The sequence below is a fragment of the Halichoeres trimaculatus genome, unplaced genomic scaffold (genome assembly GCF_033239565.1).
Source record: "Halichoeres trimaculatus isolate MK-OKI-2021-1 unplaced genomic scaffold, fHalTri1.1 fHalTri1_scaffold_14, whole genome shotgun sequence".
Classification (NCBI taxonomy): Eukaryota; Metazoa; Chordata; class Actinopteri; order Labriformes; family Labridae; genus Halichoeres; species Halichoeres trimaculatus.
This window is the reverse complement of record NW_027437192.1, coordinates 20,606,126-20,628,169: the sequence shown is the minus strand read 5'-3', so window position 1 is coordinate 20,628,169 and position 22,044 is coordinate 20,606,126. Positions and strand designations below refer to the sequence as shown.

At 39.0% G+C, this 22,044-nt stretch overlaps 2 protein-coding genes across 2 annotated transcripts in view; one reads left to right on the top strand and one right to left on the bottom strand.

Moving 5' to 3' along the window:
- Positions 1–42: 42 nt before the first annotated feature.
- tmem64 (transmembrane protein 64) lies at positions 43–16,673 on the bottom strand. The gene is made up of 3 exons (XM_074687525.1): positions 15,147–16,673; positions 5,254–5,409; positions 43–3,138 (listed from the first exon to the last, which is right to left on the bottom strand). Exons 1-3 carry the CDS (start codon positions 15,855–15,857, stop codon positions 2,947–2,949), a joined length of 1,059 nt encoding a protein of 352 aa, XP_074543626.1. The 5' UTR covers positions 15,858–16,673; the 3' UTR covers positions 43–2,946.
- A 2,879-nt stretch (positions 16,674–19,552) lies between these two features.
- necab1 (N-terminal EF-hand calcium binding protein 1) overlaps positions 19,553–22,044 on the top strand; it is a 37,532-nt gene continuing 35,040 nt past the window's right edge. The window contains exons 1-2 of the mRNA XM_074686931.1: positions 19,553–19,727; positions 21,876–21,900. Of these exons, the coding sequence (XP_074543032.1) occupies positions 19,638–19,727; positions 21,876–21,900 (115 nt within the window). The 5' untranslated portion in view covers positions 19,553–19,637. The remainder of the gene's footprint in view (positions 19,728–21,875; positions 21,901–22,044) is intronic.

Sequence of the window (22,044 nt, the reverse complement as noted above, 5' to 3'; positions counted from 1 at the left end):
AGCAAACGTAGTAAAAAGTTGAACAGGTTTTATTTTCTCTCATAAATAACACTGAACAAGCATCGTACAGCGATAAATATTAATATTTATACACTGTAAAATTCTCTGTATTACAAAATACAGCATTTGTGTAATGCACTTGATACAGATGGGAAGTATTGCATTTCATAGCACCAAATGAGACCCTTAAGTTGACTTATGTCAAGTTATACTCCTTTACAACAGTTTAGATGTGCATTTACACCCCAGTCTCAGGTCTCATGTTGGTTCCAATAAAATATACTTCCCTTAGGAATCAGTTGTTGCATAACTATATCTAGAGTTAAGTAGAGCCCATCTAGGAAGAACCAAAGCATTTATTTAAAAAAGAAAAAAAAACTCTCTTTTTTGACAATCTTGAGTTTCAAAATCCCACTAGAGACTAAATTATTTCATTGTGTTGATGGTAGCTGATCCCATTTTTTAAAGTTTGTGATTTTTGCATTGAGAATGGTGTAAAGTCAGCATTTTGAAATGGGGATTTTTAGTGCTCTAGAAAAGTGCTCTAGAAATGAAGGTTATTAATGTGTCCAGTTATTTTCTGAGTCTGAACAGAACAGCTTTGTGAAATCACACTTTCTTTGAAGGGTAAGAGGTCACTGCTGTCAGGTGGAAGCCTAGTGTATTTATAGATTCTCATCAGGAATGAAGGAGAAATCCATTTTTCAAACATGAGAAGGTGAGACTGGTGAGCAGGTTTGATATATGTCACTCATCTCCCTCAACATAAACCTTCAGTCAAAGTTGAAGACAGGGTAAATGTCTTGGTTGTTGTTTTGAAAGAAACCTGAAAGTGAGTGGTGAGCAGCACATTTTGGGACCCTTCAAAGGAAGTGCAAAAGTTTAGAACAAGCTGTTTTTATCATAGAGCAGAAACTCTCAGAGGCAGCGGGAGGTAACAGGCAGGTTGAACACTAGCACAAACCTGGGAATACCGATACTGAACCATACAGGGGAACATGGATCAACAAACAAGATGGATGCAGTTTTTGTTCACCTTTAAAAGAAAGTCAAAGTTTACAGGCAGATATTTGGCAGCTGTTTCTGACACCAAGCCAAAGATCTTATTGGTCAGACTTTTATCATGTTGTTTTTGCTTTCAAAAATTATTGCTAAATTCAGACAGGAAGGGCCCTCTAACCAATTTATGTCATCAAAATAACTCAAAAATGATTTGGAGGACTGACAGCATGGAATGTGCATGGGTGGTGGCATTTCATCTGGCTTTGAAGACAAAAAAATGAAACAAATATTTGTTTTAGCATTAATAAACAGGCATTAGTAGAAAAAGAAAACAGGGACATAAAGGTGTATATTTCACAAAGGAGCCCTTATTATTCCTCAATCAGACATTGTCCGAGGAGCAGCATCACAATTATACATGTAAAAATGAAAAGTATTGTCACATTCATTACTTAGTGTCCGTGTTGTGTTTGATTGTCAGCTTCTGAGACACAACAGTTTCAACTTTTGACAAACCAAACCCCCTTCCTAGTTTAACATCTGTATGAAAATAATCTGTATTAGTGGACTGTGCAAAAGAACCTATAATTAGGAGAGCATTGTTGGTATAATAAGAGCTTAACCGAGGAGGAATTCTTCACAGATGATTTCAACATTGACAAAAAACATAAAGTTATAAAATAAGTAAGTCACATGTTGCCTCAGCCCAGGTGGGGCCAGTGTCATGGCGTCTGGTTAAGAGTTTATCAAATTATGGCACATAAAAATAACAGCCTCTTCATCCCAGCTAGATCACTTCTTCTATATTGTGAGTAAAAACTTTAAACTAACACAAGTTGTGTTATTTTGTATGCATTTCTGATTAGTTTGGTTTCAGCAATGAAATATGACATTCATGCCATTTTATCATGGTTCTTGATATTGCACAAAATTAACAAAAACTAAGATCCTAAACAAAACTACGCATTAATCCCAATGGATCATCTTACAAATTAGAAAAGTAAGACAAAAAAAGTAAAGTTAAATCAGAATGAGTTAGAAAGATATACAAGAAAGCTCGACATCAGTTTCAGATCAGTGTGGGGATCTTTCCACAGCAGAACATGTGGCTGTGCTGCTAAAGAGCAGATCACGCTGCAGCTTTCAACTTTTCTGGCAGAAACATTCCTGAGTTTCCTGCTGTGAAATCTTTGCTCCTCTCCAGCTGCTCTTATCAAAACTGCAGAAGCGCTAAAATGAACACCCGGCAGACGTGGCCTGTTCAGCTGATGTGGCTGTACACCAGTAGAGATCACAAAGTCAGAGATGAGTGCCTCATCTCCCTCTCTTCAAAGTCCCAAAATATGACACATGAACAAAAGTTTAGGACTCAACAGCCAAATATTAAAAAAACATGAATAATGCCCTTGTTATTTATACTGTGGATTAGCCGTGGAGCTCGACAGATAATGAAGGTAAAGAAACGACAGATGTAGAATGAAAGAAAGGTGCATAGGCTGGCATTCTTTGACACTGACATGGAAATGTGATCCTTGGTTTTTCTAGAAAAGCTCCAGATTACACATTCATAGTGTTAGCAAGCAGTTAGCCAAGCTAGTGTTTTAGTCACTCACCCACTCAGCCACCTCTGATATTTCTAAATATCATTATTTCATTGACATCTCCTGTAACAGAGCAAATGTTAGGAAGTACCTTATGGAAAATACTTTTAAAAAACTAGAAAATAATAATAAAAAAAAGACTCTCAAGAAGATGTACCCCCAAACCGTTTTCATCAGTACCGTTCGTTCAGAGGTGTATGGTCCCACACATTTAAACAACACAGACCAAAGACGTACCCTTTCCAGACACTGTCGTGGTTCAGTGTGGTTCCCTTTTAGCTCTGCACTTTTACAGGTCCAGGACCAGTTCATACAAGCTGTCACCTCCTGTGTCAATTCTTAGTCACACCACATTAATGCAGTTTCCTCCGCCCACCGTCGCTCTCTTGCTGCAGTAGGTGAAGCCACTGTGGTTGGTGGCAGAGCCGTTCATGTGTGATGACTTCAGCTCCATCTGGCAGGCGGCGATGGCTGCGTTGAGTTCGACCTGAGCGCGGTGCACTACGTAGAACATCAGGCCGATGCTGATGACGATCTACAGAGGACAGATGAAGAGATACATGAGAATAAAATACTTTTCATGGCCAAGTATCACTCTCTTGGCTCAACAAACCGTGGGGGAACATCCACTCGGGCTCTGCTTACAGACAACAAAAGCTGTTCACTAACATCTCTAGAGTCTGATTACTAAGTGGTGTCGTATTTTCATCTCTACAGGTTATTCAATAGGTTCTTGTGGGTCAGACTATTTCTGGGCAGAGTGTGGACACTGCCATCTGTCAACAAACATATTTCCAAAAATTATCAAACTAGTCCTCTTAGGCCAGGATTGTTATGCCAAGAAAAGACGCCCGAGATTACATAACACATGCAACTAAAAGTGAAAACATCTTATTTTTTAACACTGATAAAGAAGTACAATCAATGTTGTCCCATTGGATAGTTTCATATCTGTGAAAAATAATTCATCCAGAATCATCTTTATCATTTAACCACACAAGCTTTAGAATAGTCCACTGTACGATTAAGGCCAGAGGACATTTGGAGAAGCAGCTTCCCCTTCTGCATTTAACATGTATACCGACTTAATCTTAAACTGACCCTTGACCTCTAACCCCCTGACATTCTCCAACAGCCTCTGATCTCTGAGAAACTGCGAGGATTAGATGAAGCCAAACAGGTGTTGGAGATGTAGTGCCAGCGTCAGGTGACCTTTGGGTTCACTGAGCAGCACTGTGGGAAAACTGTGATTATTGACAGAAGGCTTGGCAGGCATACGTGGAAGTTTAATGTAACTTTTGACTTTGGAAAGGAGTAGATGTAGATCCTGTGCACTAGGATTAGGTTTGACAGGCTCTATAGAAAATGTATACACTAAATGTGTGGAATGGAGAAAGAAAAATGAGAAGTAAAACATATCACTAAGGGCTGGCGATGTTCAAGGCTTTTTATCACCTTGTTACAAAAACACATCGCAGCTGTGCTGTAGATAGTCTGCAAAACCAAAGAAGCCAGTCTTTCCTGTTGCTGTTTCAATATGTGGTTGAAACTCAACAGCCTGATTGACAAGATGGTTTGCAAGTGATTCATACGGGAGTGTAATCGTAAGATCAAACCATAACGTGCAATTAGATACTGTTACCAGTGGCATATCTATCTATGACTGGGCCTGGCTCGGCCTTGGCCCAATTAATCAAGATGCTTTCTTTTACTAAATCTGTCCTGTGGATCCCAAACCCATCTGCAGGACCAAATACCACATATTTTGAAATGACTGGTAGTTACAAACCAGTTGTCCAATCCAAAAACTGAAAAAAAAAAAAAAACAAACAGGTTAATTCTCAGATTCTCAAGTTTCCGAGGGTACCTGAACATATCTCAAGTTACGCCAGCAGCATGTCTAAACAGACCAGAGAAGACAAGAGAATTTTGTCAACACTGCTTTGATTTTTGTGTCCTCTTTGAAGATCTGCATAGAATAAACAATTTACTTTATTTCAATTCTGTATGTACAAAAAAATACCCTTTTTACTGCTTTAACAAGCCCTAAATGATCCACATACACCCTGTATTTGAGCTTGAAAAATCCTTTGAGTTTTGCTTGGACCCATAGAGGCACTATTAAAGCGAAAATGAGTCCACAGTGAGTAAGAAAAAAATCCAAACATCAAAACTTGTAGATTCTTTGAATGTAGTTGTTCCCTGGGCTTGAGGGTATCTGAAAATGTTGTGTTCTATACACTAATTCCTTTTTTTACAATTTGTAAAAGGATGAAATCAGAGAAATTTATTTCAAGTTTTTCTTTTGTTTCTAATGGTTTATAGCTTTTAAATTTTGTTCCACTGCATGAAGACATAATTTAGTTAGCCTATGGACATTGATGTCTTGAATCTATAGAGGCGCAGGTCTTTACTTTGCAGAGAAAACTGAGAAGACAGTGGCAGAACAACTTAAGGAGCAGAGCCTACTCTGAGGCTAAATGCTTTTGCACTATTTATGAAATCACTGTGTGGCCCAACCACTTTTATTCACGTCCTGCTGCAGGTTGGTTTATGGCTACCCCACTGACTGACACTAAAAAGAAAAAACTGAAAACTGCAAATTATTGCAGAAAACAACATTTTAAAAGAAATAACACAAAGTTCTCACCTGCAGGCTGAACACAAAGTAGCCACTGACGCTCTGCTCAGCGATGACGTCTTCCATGGTGCGAAGCGTGGTGCCCAGGTAAGAGTTTAGAAGCTGAGTGGGCAACAGGCCCACGGAGGAGGCCACCAGGTAGTTTGGCAAGGACACGTCTGTGATCTGAAACCAGAGAATACAAAAATGGAATAATTGGCAACAGAACATTTGAAAAACTAAATTTTACTTTTTAATGCACTTAAATAAAAATAATCCTGCTTACATCAGTTCTCTATTATATTGGATTTAGGATTAGGTTTTTGCATTACTTCCTGCACTGATTATTCACCAGAACCAACCATTTCTCAATCTATTTAGGCTAATCTTGCCGTTACAAAAACACCTTAAATCAACTTAAACTTGTTACTCAAATAGCTGAATCTAAAGCTTCTTAATTCAGGGTCCATCATAGCTCATGGCCCCAGTAGCCAGTGGAAATTATGAAGAGTGAGTTCAAAGGCTGCAAATGAATTTCTAAAAGGAGATGGACACATGGGAAGAAGAATTCCCTATGGTATCTGTGACAGCAACATGTTTACATTTTACTGTCTAGTGACACACAGCTGGCAGCATTTTACTTTGGACAACTCAACAGGAGCAATATGAAAGTCTGCCTTAAAAAAGGACCAAAGGCTGTTGTTGCTACCTCTGCTAATGTTAGCCAGACTTAACATACAAAGAAAGTGTGAAATAGTAAATAAACTGTGTTCAATTTTAACCGTTTTCCAAGTGTTACTTACTTACTTTTAAACAAAAATGTTTATTTAAACAACTTGGAAATCTGTCACTTTGAAAAAACTTTTAAAAAAACGTAACCGCTACAGCATGGCAGATAAATGGCACGACAGATAAACAGCAGAAATATCCTTTGTTTACATTAGAAACAAGAAAGATAATCAGCAAGACATACTGTGCTGATAGCTGGAGTAAACTAAGATAAGATTTTGTTATGAGAAAACACCATGAACATGTGCACAAGATAAAAAACGATACCAGAACCAATGCAAATCCAAAGTCACAGCAGATTTAAAAAACAATCTGATTAGCTGCTACACAACTAAGAGTGAGTCAATAAATCCACTATGAACAAATCGAACCTTTGAGCGTTATGTGCAGCATTTTCATACAGTTTTTTTTTTTTTTTTTTTTGGAGGAAAACACTTTAAGAATTTAAGCTAAGAAGCTGCAGCGAATTCACTTCAAAATCTGCATCATCATCTTGGCTCAAAAGCTAGCATATCGCGATATCAAATGTGAAGTGTTTTATTTCATATCTTATTACAAACTGAGTATGTGCCAGTGTCACTGTCACTCTGACTTTCTTGATTAAAGTTTGACATAAGTGGATGTGTGTTAGTGTCAGGGTGGATTTGACCTTGGCTGTGTGTTCACTCTGACTAAACTCCAAACTTGATAGCAGTGAGCCCGAGGGGGGAATGACGTGTTGCTGAAAGAAACCACCTGAGTCAAAGTCTCATCATAGCTGGGGATTATGTATGCTGCAAAATGCCTCCATGCAGTGATAGAAACTCAACCCTCTCCTGTAAGCACACACTGATTAGAGTTACGTTACTTATCAAACTCGAGTTACACAACTGGTTAAACAAATGAACGAGACTATCAGGCCGTTTGGACCAGTATGCATCAGGAAACAGGACATTCTCCTTGAAAGATTAGTGCTGATGTGTCCACACTATGTGTCAACACAGTCCCAACGCCTTCAGCTGATCTCTGAGACATGACATGCGAGCCGCGCAGAGCTGCAGAAGAAGAAAAAAAGGAACACGCTGTCTTTTCTCTGGGCCCTCTTTGCCGAGTTGTGAAGCACATGTCCTCTGAAGTCCCTCCCTGCCCGGGCGTCTAGTGCATGCAGCTGTCTAATACACGGCTAGGGGAAGGGGCTATTCAGTGGTATTTTTATAACTGCACAGAGAATTCCCGCTGAACCTTCCACTTGCCTCTGCAGGCCTGGTTATCAGATAATCTGCAAATTCAAGTGAAAAAACGCCCCATCCTCAGCTTGACCTGATTTATTCAGAGCAGCAGCAATGCAGGTCTGAGTTTGTGCTCGTAAACAAAAAAAGGAAAGTGGGATAACTTGACTGCATCATAAATTTTTGGACTTATCCTATGATGCTGTATGCCTTTTCTTATCTGCACAAGAGCAGGGTTTACAGTGTAATCACTGGCTGCACAAACATGTCTCCCTGTGGTTATGAGCTTTGTCAGCTCATTATGACAGCAGAGGAAAGGTCAGACTGCTGTGATTAATGTACAGATTTTAATGGGGCATCTTCATGTTCAAGGTATATGCAAACAGTACTTCCCATAGCGGTCTCACTGTTCTGCTCGCCTCTGCAGTCTGTGAGTCGTTTTAGGTTACCCACTATAATGTAGCACCATCGACTTCAGCAGAAAGAAGCGGGGAGTACTGTGAAATGTAGCCTCATCCACAGAAAGTGCTTACCAAGGGCAGAGCAGACAACACATAACTCCACTGTGAGCCAGAACAGGCCAAGAAGTATCCACCCACTGTTTGTTTCAGCAGAGGGTAAGATCTCGAAGATACAATATCAGCCAGGAGCAATAATGAGGCTTCAGGTTAGGTGACTAACAGGGAGTGCAGGGAGAGGCTGGGACAGGAAGTGAATACTGAGTAAAGGGGAAAGGTGAACTCAGGACTCAGCTTATTAAACTGCTTCTGGTAAAGCCTGCTGAACTCACCAACACACATTCCTCCAACTGGAGAAAAAAAAAGGATCGTGCTGAAGTTTTTTCCACCAGGAGATCACAGTCTGTCTTTAAATTAGCAGCCTAGCCTTGGTACAATAGCCTAATGGGACTGGTATATGTGAGCATTATCCCTGACAGTGAAGCTGTTTACCCAGACAGCTCTCGAGGAAATTGACACAAGTTAATTTTTATCCCCAACAGGCTAATGGAACGAAGCTGGACTGATAACGCTTCATTACAACTGTCCAGTGTGTGTTTAACTTGTGGCTGTGTGTGGATGCAGGGCATGGTAGGACATGTGTATGCAGGGCTAGGTGTATTTATGTATGAAGGTTTAAATGTTTATGCACAGGTGTATGTGGATGGAAAGTCCAAGTTTTATATCATAGTGCTAAGCCAATCTATTAGACCACCTCCCAGTGTCAGGTGTTTTACCAATACATTTTTTTTATGTTTCTGTGATGGTTAATCCACTAGTTTGTGCACTCTTTAGTCAAAATAATGTTTCAATGCCAAAATATAATTACTGATCTTATGAATGAATCAGAGCATGTACTGTTTTACAACAATGCAGAGAAACAGCGAAGCACATCGTAGTTTTTTGGTCGTCAAACTACAGTTACTTTCTAATATTCCAAAAAGGAAAGAAAGTAAAATGACAGTTTACTGATTTCTACAAGTAAAACTAACCATTTCCAAATCCTGAAGATCTGTCATCAAACCAAGTTTATGAGTCTGGTTTGCAAGTTTAGCGTGTTTCTTTGCTCTTGTGTAACTTAATTTATGTCCAAAGGTAAGCACAGATTATTTCAGAAGATTCGAGGGAATTTAAATCCTTTCTAGCAGGGAAGAAAGCCTTAAATAGCATTTTACCTTGAACAAAAAGAAACGTGGCTTTGAATGTTTGTTTTTTAATTTCCAGATTCCTCATTGAGTACTTGTATTGTAAAAAGACAAAATAAAAACATGCTATGTGTCATAACTCATTGTTTAATTACTTGAAAGATTTAAGAGCCTGTATCAAACACCTGCAGCACTGCTCATAAGAAAAATGCAAGGAAAGAATAAATTGTTCAAACTCCAGTCTTGCACCTTACATGTGTGTTGTTTTGTTTCTCTTGTTTTTCTTGTTGTCTTCTTTATTGTCATAATCAGTGTAATATATGGAAAAATAATAACAAAAACATTTGTTTAAACAAAAAAAAAACTGTTTTAGTTAGGGATGCACGATATTATCAGCACAATATCGGTATCGGCTGATCAAAGCTTAAAAACACGTTTATCGGTATCGGCAGATATGAAAATTTCTGCCGATATGCACAGCCGATAAGGTGCTATTCAGTTAGGATTATTATTATTTTCCATCTGAAAAATAAGCTCCTTAAATAAAATGTAACACTTCATTTATTTGCACTGCAGAGCTCTGTGTCTGTCACCAGGTTGTTACAGTAGCTCTAAAATAATCAAATGCAACTTGGTTATGTTTAAAAATGCATTGTACATTTAAAGTTCATGTGATCTAAAGAAATTATTTTTCTGTATTTCAATACTGAATGTCTTGAGTTTGAAAAAATAATACATTTCTTATTTATGGTCAAATCAAATGTTTTTTGTCTTGTTTTATGTGTGTTTCTTAAACAAATAAGACCGTCACAATAAGAGTAACATATAAATTCCAGTACAGGATAGACTTAGCTTTCTTTACAGTGAAAAAAACAAACAAACTTGTGATTATCAGTATCGGTATCGGCCAAAAGGGGTTTCGATATATCGGCATATCGGATATCGGCAAAAATCCAATATCGTGCATCCCTAGTTTTAGTGGTTTGATGCTATTCTTGATAATTTTATGAGTTCTCAGATAATTCTAGTGTGCTTGTCAAAATACAAATATAAAAATGTTAATTCCATTTGAAATTTCTAACTCCTGGTCAAAACGGTGATGCATAGGGAACCCGCTGAGATAGAAAGAGTCCAATTTAAAGCACTTCATGATGACAGATTATCTCTCCCTATTGTTTGATAGTTGGCCTAATAAATTTGTTAAGCACTGTATGTATATATTTGTACATACTCTCATAGCTGTTTTTAGAGTCTCGAGCCGGATATATCAAAATTCTGTTCAGCTGCATACCTGTCAAGCATCTTGAATCTATCTTATCCTGAAACCTAGACTTTCAAATTTGTTGACCCTAATGGCACTGCAGTCAGAGTAGATAAAAATAGAACGGTGAAAAATAATGGAGAACACAGTAGGGATACATTCAGTCTCAGTATCAGGTATCCACCAGGTACTGACTCAAAAAGCTAGATCAGATATCAGCAGGAAGAGACCGACCTATAAGTGTGATCTGTTCAACCAATTTAGAAAAGCCTGAATTTGCCAAAATGTGATTCTCCATCTCACCCTGGTTTTAATAACAGACACTGATAAAATAAGAATGGTATCAGGTCAGTATTGGTATCAGCTGATACCAAAGCCAAGGATTAAGTGCTTTTTCATTGACCTTTGTTCAAGCTATATCAGCCAACCAGCTCAGCTCAAAACAGAGAAAACTTTGTACGACCCCTTCAAATGAAACTAAAATGTTACATTTATGTAAATCCTTAAAAAAAAAGTTAGGCCAAAGGGAACAGTCTCAGCGGCCTCACAATGAGTCAAATACAAACGAGCAGCATTTTCAAAGACAAACAGCTGTCATATGCTGAATCTAACCAGCAGGAATATGACAAATGCAACCTGGCATACAACCCAGTATGACCCACTTTCTCTCAAGTTGCTTGGAAGCTGACGTCTCTTTCTTAAAGTCTTTGTTTTCTATCTCCTCAAGGTAATGACCTGTAGAAAACCTATCAAAAAACACAGTATTTCACAAGACTGTCTATCATCCAGTCTTTTAATTTGACCCTGGCAAACAGATTGCAGGATGGAGCAGTGGCAACGCTGGTGACAGTGACAGAGGCAGCAACGTGACAACACAGTGTAAATGTCTGTCCTTTTGACTTTGACACCTCATTTTCACCTCTGCATGCAGGAACAGTAAGTGCTATGTTGTAAGCACTGTTAAAGCCCGATCCTGGCGTGAAAGAGACTGGTCAACCTTTGGACACAGAGCTATGTCCCAACTGTACAGCGGAAAGTATGAAACAACGACAAACAGAACAGAAGCCATTTAAGCCAGTCAGGCAAAAAGAGACCATCTGCCTGGTTTTTAGGTCCTGTTCAAAGAAGTCCTTTTACAGGTGGACAGCTTGCCATGGTGGGGGGATAACTCAGAGGAATTGTATTAATGTGAGGCAAATAAAACTCCTTTTCTCCTTGTTTGAAACTCTTGGGAAGCAGACATTGAGCTCAGACGCCAACATATAACAACAGCTGAATGCACTCGCCTTTTTAATGAACTTAACCTAATTGACTTAACAGATAACAAATAAATTAGCTGCGTTTTCACGATCAGCTTAACATGTCAGCACCAGTAATCCCTTCCTCTGTGTTTTCATCGAATGCCACGGCCTGAGCTTTTGAATTCAAGATGCTTCACAAACAACAAACAAGACGTACAGACAAGGGCAGCTTGGACGGTTTCTGAAAGCAGTGATTGTCGTAGCTACAGTCAGCTAATTCCTGCATGATCTCATCACCACGTTATCATATGACTGTGTTCCTTTTTTTATCAAGTAGCCTTAGTCATTGAGTGTGAGCAACCAGCTCCTCATAAAAGTGTTATCTGTCAACAAGCAGTCCTTTAAATAACAAGTATTCTTTGTAAACCTAAATGTTTGAACTGAATTTAATAATTTAAAGGGAAGATGCCCATAACTATGAAAGGTTTCTTTTGTTAAAATCATGTCTGGTATGGAGTAAGGTATATATGAAAAGAAAATGCTATAAACTCTGGCTTTAAAATCTTAAATTGGATCAATTTAGTGTGACATAAGCAACAATGCTCAAGCACTCTTGTTTCCAGAGAGAGAGCTGATTCACAGGTGAAAATAAGTAAGTTTAAAACTGTGAAAAGCCAAATCCAAATAGCTAAATCTCCATACAGCAGAGAAGTAAAATCAGTCACCCCAGAAAACTGACTGGGTTTGCAGCGTGCAATTACTGTGCTTGTGAAACTCTCTTACGTCATTTTCCTTTTTCCTGCCTCGGGCCTGTGCATCAACTCCTTCATGCTCTGAGCTATAAATGCCTTTCAAGCTCCCCACTTTGCATCCACTTCTGAATGTTTGTGCTACAGTGGGTTTTTTTTCTGTCAACTCTATTTTGATTCCCTCCAAACCAGATATGTTTCCATAAACACAGCCTGGTATTAAACACTGCTTTAGTAAGGAGGGATGAAAATGTTGATTAAGCAGCTTTTTTTTGCTGTGGAAATGGTTTAAAAACAGGCTTACTACTTGTGAAATGAGATCTGGTGTTAGCAGGCTGAATTCCAATTTAATGTGAGCAGGCTGGACTTTGGCTACGTTCACGCTGCAGTCAAAAGTGACCTGAATCTGATTTTTTGGCTCAAATGTGACCTGTATCTGATTTGTTTCTGATAGTGTGAACAGCACAAGTCGCATTGATCTGACCTTTTCAAATCAGAGTCAGGCCACTTTCAAATGTGGTACTAAATCAGATACATATCAGATTTTTTTGAATGCGACTGCAGTCTAAACAGCCAGGTCGCATTTAATGCGACTTTAATGTCATTCTACACCAGCAGTTTACCTCAGGGCAAATGTTTTCAAAGTCACTTCATAGACAGAACATATTTAGAAGTTAATATAGAAGTGATTACTAAAAACTGTATGTTTTTTTTTTAATTAAGAGTTTTAGTTATTCATCCAGCTACAAGCTTGATTAAACAATGCATAAAAGGATGAGTGATGAGAAAAAGTGAGAGCGCACTGAGGCCATTACACACTCAATAAAGGATAAAGGTGAATGAATGACTTTTTGAATGGATTAATCGGGCTAAAATAACAGTTTACAGGACGCAGAGACACCGATGTTCCACTACTGTCCATCTCATTTGTGCGTATTTGCGCGCTGCTGTACTTTCCTACGAGACAGCGTCAGTCAGAGATCCGTCTGCTCCTGTCTGATCTGCCCCCAGACAAACTACGAAACATCAGAACAGATGACGAAACTAAGTTTTTGCCTCTTTGTTCATCTGTTCAGCGCACTACGGCTCTGAGATGTAGCAGGGTCAGCAGGAGAGACCCCGGTGCAGGAGAGAGTGTCCGCCTTAAGGTTTATTAGAAATAAAATATAGCCATAATTACTATAATAAGAGCTCACTCAATGTGAGCTGCTGTAACATCAGGTTTTGCGTCATGGAAACAAACTTTCGAGCATTGTGAAGTAGGGTTGTCAAAAGTATCGATACTTAAAAAAGTACTGATACTAAAATGTTGTATACGGATACAATACTCACTTTCAAAAGTATCGATACTATTATTAAGGGCTGCAGTCTGAACGTAGCCTAAGTCACTTTGGTTGAGTGCTCAGTCATATCATAGTTCACCACACATAGGCAATTTTTTAAATTACCACATAGTCACATGTTGTAAAAAAAAAAAAATCATTGAATCATTGAATTTGTCTATAAAGTGCTCACAGTGGTTTGTTTTAAAAATCACCACAAGATCTGTATGAGATCTTCATGAGACTTGCTGAAATGATGAAGTCATTGCACAAGGATCTTCTAATTGGTTCATCGCACATTGAAAGGGTGGGCCTCAAACACCAAGGTCTGCCCTGACAGGCCTCTAGAAGGCTGGCCAATCAGAGGGAAGGGGGTTTCTGGAACAGGGGGCCTTTTAAAGAGACAGCAGCTATAACAACCTGTGTCAGAGGCTGAAAATAAGGATTTTCTAAAACACCAGTGTGACAGTTTTTTTTAAAGCTGTAAATCATATAAAGCTAATATAGGGGCACCAGAGGGACAGTAAGAAGCCTAAAACGATATATATCCCTTCTCTTTCAGTGAGTCGAAGTATGACATATAGATTTGAAATTCAAGATTTATCTTTTCCAAATCTGCAGCCTGATCATTTTTGTATTTTGTGAAAACTCAATATTTGCAAGAAGGTAGAGAGTGAAGTGAAATGAAATTGGTCCAGCTAAACAATTTTTGCTAAACCCAGGAGATATGTTTTTAAGCTACACTGTGACAGTAATGAGAGGTTTTTTGAAGCAGTATGGCTCTCAGTACTTTAAAAAGATTTATAACATTACATTCACCCCCAGATCTGTATTCTTCATTTATCACTCTGACACAACTGCCGTAAAACCCTCATACTGCATGAAATCCCAGCTGATTTGACACTACAGTAACACATCCCCCGGGGTCTCTAACATTTGAAGGTACCAGTGGTTCAACTGGGGAGGATAACCAGTTAGTATAAATTATTCATGGAGTGCTTGAAGGTCAAAGCCCTCAGGTTAGGAGTATGAATGTAGCTCAAAGCTTCATTTCGTTATTGCTTAGCTTGATATTGTAGGTGACATGGAGTTTGCTGCTTTGACAATTTTACAGAAAGGAAAAAAAATGCAGAGCAAGCATGACTGCGCTCAGAAAAGCATCCATCAAACGCAGAGACTAAAACTGACACAAGAAAAATGTGCAACTGCTCCTTCCAATTGAAAAGAATGCATCCCTTAGGGTTATGACAGCGCCGGTGTTTGAGGAGCACTTTCTCCATCTGCAGAAGGAATGAAGGGCTCAAGGGCTTTGCATCTCATGCATGTTAGGTGTTTTTAGAAAGCAGCCTGACTTTAGAGAGTGAAGTCATTAGTCAACTGTTATGTCCAATGTGTGCAATTCATTTCAATGAAACGATAAACATTTGCTACATCCCATCCTGTCTTGAGATTTGTTGTTTCTGCTTACTGATGATTTCCCTTGAGTGCTGGTTTGGCCGAGCACTCAGTAACTATTTCTTTCTGGAATAAAAAAGGTCAAAGATGAGACTCATGAATGCAGGTGATTGTCTGAACTGTCCTTCAGCACCTTACTGAGCTTGACCCCTTCTCAGTGTCAGCTCATATGAGCCTAAAGAAGGTATTACTATAATTATATAATGTTGTGTCAGAGAGGGGCAGGAAACAGTAGTAAACAGAGTTTCATACTCACAGAGAAAACTGCATTTTGGAGCCCAAAGGGTATGGGAGTGAGTCTTGCTAAGGCCACAACTTTGAGTCCACTTCCTCCTTCCACCACTCGAATGACAGCGCTGAGCTGCTCGCTGTTCCCAACTTTGTTCAACACCCAATCAGTCAATAGTCGTTTGCACACTAGATGTGCCACAAAAGTCCCTATCAAAACTCCAACCATAACTAGTCCCATTCCCAGCACGAAGCCGTAGAGGTAGCCAGCTGCCACATTAAGAACAATATATCCCCATCCACATGGGAATGACACAATAATCAAACCGACTATAAACAGCATGGCTCCTACGAAGCTGTCCAAGCTCTCTACCCAGAGCAGCAGGTCCTTGAGGTATTGACGCACCAGGGCGACTGAGGAGAAGCACACAGCAGTCAGTATGCATGCCAGCAGGGCACTCTTGAAGCAGAAGGTGGTGATACAGCATGGGTGCCTGAACTCAGCGCTGCTGCTGAAGGTTGCCCCTCCTGCAGCACTGACGACCTCAGGGTCTCCATCAGACTTCCCAATGCCAGCTCCCGTCTCATCAAAGGCGCTGCAAATCAGGATGTCTATTTTGTCACACTCCTCTGTGGCAGTCCTCTGCAGCCAGCGGTTTAGCTGAATCTGTGCCTTTCCCACTGCATGCTTGATGAGCTTGGTGAAGATCTGCACGCTCGTGGACCCTGACATTGACATGTTGGCCCTCAGGTGAGCTGTGGGGGCCAGCAGCAGGGCTCAGATGAACTGCCTGACCCGATGACAGCTGTGATGTTAGAGATACCCAGACAGTCTTTACATCCAGCACAAGTACATGTCTGGCATTATCTGTTTGTTGAGATTCAACAAATGCAGGAATCAATGAACCTCTAAAATGACCGTTTCAGCAGTTGTGACCCATTGTTATGCAACTGACAGCAACTGTGAAGTGAGACATGAAGACGTGCTCCGTCACTCTCCTTGGCCATTACATAAAAAGTCCAAGTCAACAGTATTTATCTTGGGTATTTCAGCTGGTCACATCGCCAGTCCAGTGATTTAAAAATGCCAGTTTTGTACTCTCTGTGTGAAGCACTCGCCATATCCAGAGTTGTCAGGACAAGGATGCCAGTGACAAAACAACCAAACACTGTAGAGAAGACAAGTATCGAAGTCGTCCTAGAGCTCCAACTTCTTATGAATCCACCTGCATCGCCATCCAGCTAACAGTAGCAAACTGGTTAGCATAAATCACTGCACGGCTAGCCCACTCCTGTCGTGAGCTAAATAACTCTGCGTGGAGAAAGTCCAGCGCTGCATTTCAGAGACTCAACCGCCGTGGCTGGCCTCCACGTCCGCTCCTCCCGGATAACAAAGCGACAGGCGCAGCCCTGAAGTCGGACACGAAAACCTGTTTGGTCCTTTTCTGCTAGCTGGGTGTTGTTGTTTCTCCCGTGTTTTTTCTCCCACAGTGGAAGATGCTGCTGTTGTCGCTGTTAGAGCTATTCATACCGACCACTGTTTGTGTCCCAGAATGCCAAGTAACCCGTGTACACGTGACTAGCCGTTACACGTTCTTACCCAATCAGAGCGGTTTGTTTGTCATCGCGAGGTTTCAGCGGGGTTTCACTGCAAATTGTGTTTATTTTGGATCAAGTTCATGGAAGTTAAACTGGTTTATGCTGCAATCACTGGAACTAACCACTCCAGACAAACTGTGCTCATCATTCAATTGATTGATTTATGAATTGATTGCTCATTATATAGCCTGAATACCTAAATTAATAGGACTTAAAAATACAACAATATATCTGGCTTCACAGCTGCCAGGTATGAGAGGCTGGTGTTTCTCTTGTACATGGGTAAACTGCCAATAAATTATGCAACTACTCTTCATATACAAACCTATTAACATTGATTTTAATGAAGCTTGCATAAGATATCAAATGATCATTTACAATACTTTTATTGTGCCCTATATCATAGTGTCATTAGAAAAATGACCAAGAAAAAAGAATTCCCCTTACCCTCATACATATTCAAAATACTTTGACCCACCACTGGCAGATTTCTGTAAGAAGCTCATCACTTTGAGTTATCTTTTTATTTGTGCTTGTACTGTCTGGGTTTTTTTGTTGTTGTTGTTTGTTTGTTTGTTATTACTTATGTATATTTTGTCTTTGTTTATTATTTGCTATTTATGATAATGACGGCCCTGTGTTTTAAAAATTACTCTGTATATAAAATATTTTAACAAAAATTGAATTACAAATGCTATCCAAAATCAAACTTAATCATTCTGCACTTATAACTATGCTATAAATCAACACAGTTGGAGGACTATATTTTCTTGTTTGATTTCAACCCATTAAAGGGAATTAAAGGGAAAAGCATGAAAAAATCACTTGATATACTTTTGCGTAAAAAGAGGTTTTCAAGATAAGAATGATAAATAAAATACACTTTATGAAGCCTCAGCTGGTACATTTAATACTAAATGTTTCATGAATAACGTTTTCCTTAGAATTTAATGTGCGTATGATTTGTTATAAATGCTCCCCAAATAAAAATGTTACAGTGCCTTCTACCCCTCCAGAAAACCAGCATTAATTTATGTTGAAAATTAGCAGATCAATGAAAGTGTTTGAACTCCTTTCTCAAACTGAAATTAATCACAGTGTCAAAATTGTCTACTACAATTAAAGACCTTGCATTTTAAAGATCACTAAATAAACAAGTACAGGGGAAATAGCTGTCGAAAAATGTAAAGTAGCTTGCAAAATAGTAGTAAAATATAAGTATCATAAGGTTTCAATTAACAACACTGTTTCAGGGAAAATGTGGTGATTCATTTAAAATACAGGAAAGTAGTTGTATTTTCACCAAGTGCTTTTGATTCACTTGGCAGGACTAGCTTTGTTTGTTTGTAAAATATCACAAGGACCATGCAGGATTTCTAGAACGTATACTAATACTAATAGTCTCCCATATTCTGCTGTATTAATGAGAGTGTACAGTATAATGCAATTGCCTGAAGGGAATCTCCTGCTTGGCATGCTCACCATAAATTCATAATGAGGGGAGTGAAGCAGACAATATGTGCATTCATGCATCTACCACAGCCTGCCGAATGGCAAACACAGCTGTGGTCTGGGAAAAGTTTTCAGAGAATACTTTGATTACTTTGCATGGATTATACTTTTCAAATTAACTTGTCTTTCCGAAGTCATCCACTGCACAGATGTTGGTGCACAATAGAAAACACTCTGGGGTTCATGCTCTCAAGGTGTGGGAGGTTTGTTTTATACATTGGGACTGATAGTTGTACTGCTGTAACACCCCACTAGATGGGACTGTTGCACTGCAATACAACCTAAACCAGAACACTGAAGAAGTTAGGCGCTGACTAATTCGTGTTCTTACCTCAGTAAAAATTGATAACAATCGTGTTCATTTCATCGCGTCAGTTACTGTGTGTGTGTGTGTGTGTGTGTGTGTGTGTGTGTGTGTGTGTGTGTGTGTGTGTGTGTGTGTGTGTGTGTGTGTGTGTGTGTGTGTGTGTGTGTGTGTGTGTGTGTGTGTGTGTGTGTGTGAAACTAGGTATCCTTTCTGAAATCTCACAACTATTAACAGTTTTAGGGGCGTTCTATTGCCGGTCAAAAACAATTTCTTAGACATTGACACAATGAGTCTTTGTTTTTCACTTAGTATCCTTTTATTGCAATCCCATTTTTTATTTTTTTTATTTTTATTATTATTTTTTACTTGTTCGTTTATTTTTATTTATTTATTTATTTATTTGGGGGGGGGGGTTAAGTAAGAAAATGCAGTGATAAAAATGAAAAAAAAAACAGTGAATACTACAGAAGTTAAGTTGAAAGTTTAAAAAGGTCAAAGGTTGCACTTCGTACACATTTGCAAAAAAAAAAAAAAAAAGATAAATACAAGAATAAGAGCAATTGCAACAAAACGTGAAAAAACGTGCGAAATTATTTTAGTATGATTAAATAAATGACGAATATTATTTTACTAGACTTGAAACGGTCTGTATTTGACATTAGAAAGAGATACATGTTTTTGCCTGTCAATATTACAAAGTATTTCAATCAGTGAGAGTGCCAGGTTGGATGAGCTACAGGTAAGGAATGCTGAAGTTGACCAGACAAACAGGAAGTTCACTGATTTATTCTTCAAAATAAAATTACATGGCGTAAGGAAGAGTGTAAAGTTTTTGGCCTTGAAAAAGAAACATCATAAAAACAGCCTTAGACCGTGAGACTTATGTGAAAAAGAGTGGTAAAGTAGGCATCAAAAAATTTTGATGTTGTGTGTCATGAGGATACGATAAATTTTCGTATTGTGTTACCGGAAGTTGTGTGTGTTACTCCTGCTAACTTGATGAAGAAACAGGAGTCGCTCTCTTTAAATCTTCGCTTTGATCAGATAAGAGGAGCACGCGGACACATCCCTCTGCAGTTTACGGCTGAAGCTACATTTCGGATGATGGATTGTTCAGAGGAGGTCCAGTCTGTTCCTGAGGAGCCAAGCTCTCAAATTGAGCTCAAAAAGGGAATGTCGATCTTCATTGATGTAAGTAAAACATATTTTATTCTTACACAGCTCGTACCAAGTGTTTTACCTTTAACTACCAATGCTGAGTTATATTTTTTCAATCAAAAAACTTAACGCAGAAATGTAATTTTAATAGATTTAAAAGGTACTGACCAGCAGCAATAAATACCAAAGAGGGATACTTTTCATTGCAGTTTACTTTGAAAAAATAAACCGTTCCAAAAAAGGTCCATGTGCATTCTTATCAAAGTTATCTGTTTCAGATTCGGAATTACCTGAATCAATGAGCACCTTCCTTATGCATGCAAGACACAGAGGGTCCCTTGTTTCAGGGAATGAGTCAGTTTGACAAGGATGCCCTTTAATTTTGCTCTATGGTCTAAGCTTTCAAAGGCTGGCCATTGTTTTTGAAGTCAGTGTTTAATATGGAAATGCCAAGTTAAGGTGATGTTACAGTCTACTTCCACTCAGTTTTGCTCAATATAGAAAAAGGTTGATAGTTGCAACTTCTGGATTCCAAAACATCAAAATAAATTCCCTTACACTCCAGGAATGTGATAAAGCTTACCGGCACGGGTGGATTTCTTTGCATGGTGGGGCATGAAATATTGAAATCACATCTTACATGCATGTCAGTGCGGCTAATGATCTCCATCAAACACTCCTCACACCCGCCACCCCGGGTATCCACTGCTCCCTCATTTTATTCCCCTCATTCCTCCACTCTACAAAAACCTGTTGGATGCCTTTGGTTAGTGTGTTTGAGAGACACGCTGAGAGGAGAATGTGCACAGGGGAGTCATTACAGGTGGAGAGCTGTGTGCACACCACATAAGATGTCTCTCTGATGTTGGACATGTCATATCCCCTGGCTTTAATAGACAGGGGATGAAAACACAGCCTGTCTCCAGACGCGTGATCGACAGAACGATGTCTCCTACGGAGCCCAGATTATCTGCTGCCAATGGTTAAAAACACACAGTTTGACTCCATACACCATCCTTCATGCAGTTTGTAAGCATATGTGGGTGATGTCTGGTTCTCCATTCAAGGTAACAGAGGGGAAATGTTCCCCAAAAGACCACTGTGTAGACTTGGCTGACTTAACTATCATTTCATGAGATTTGAAAAATGATTAATCTTTTCTGATCTTTCCAAACAGTCCACAGTTTGAATGGACCACAATTTAAACAACAGAATAAGCTGTAGAAACAGCTTAATCCTATTTATTTAACATCATAGAAAAGAAAGAGCTGCAATTTCTCAGTTTTCAGAAGCAAAAACTGCCTGATGTTTGATTTTGATAATAGTCTTTTTTAATTTGTTGCTTATGATTCTGTTGTAGTTGAATTTCAAAAAGGAGCCATTTTTAAATCAAAGGTAGTGTCTTACTTTAATTACTAATCTTTCTTATGCACTTGTGTGATTACTTTTATCTAGGTGGTGGCATTGCTAAATTAATTTCTGTGAATCCTTTGAGAGGAAAATCCTTTTGTATTATTTAGGTTCTACATTATAAACTGACAAATCTGCGGTAACGGCTGATATAACAGGAAAAAGAAGCAACACTTAAAAACTGGTTTGCAGAACATTTAAAACAAATCATGTGTGGCCATTACAAATGACAGACTGCGTAGTGCTCGAGGAAGGTGGGTGGATATTTGTCATCATGTTTTTATTCATCTGTAGCAGGGCTGAAGTCCCCCAAGCGCTGAAAATCTGAATAAGGAGGCTATTTTTGCTCTCTTTGGACGGCATGTTTTTGGTTTGTGATTATGCACATTTCACATTATGACGTCAAATTTAGCAAGAGATTACAGATTAGCAATAATCTGTAAACTGAGTTTAAATTGTGAGACAAGAGAAGAAGTAAATGAACCTATTTTAAGGCGGTTTGACCCTTTCAGAGCTGATGTGGTCATTCCCAGGATGCCTTTCATCTCCTTCGAACCCTGGGACAGGACTATCAATAATTAAATGACGCGCTGCTTTGAGAGTGTGATCAATCACACACACACACACACACACACACACACACACACACACACACACACACACACACACACACACACACACACACACACACACACACACACACACACACAAACACAAACAGTGATGTTGTGAAACCTTTTTGACATTTTTCTTTTTCTTTCTTCAATCCAGATTTTGCGGCGAGCTGATAAAAACGGTAAATAAACACTCACACAAACACTCTCTTTTCTCCCTTTCATTACTAAAGCCTCTGCCTTTCATGTGAAAAAAAGATGTTCCTTCTCAATGGAATTCTGATCATGACTGTCTGCTGATACTGTGTCAGTTTCCATGGAAACAG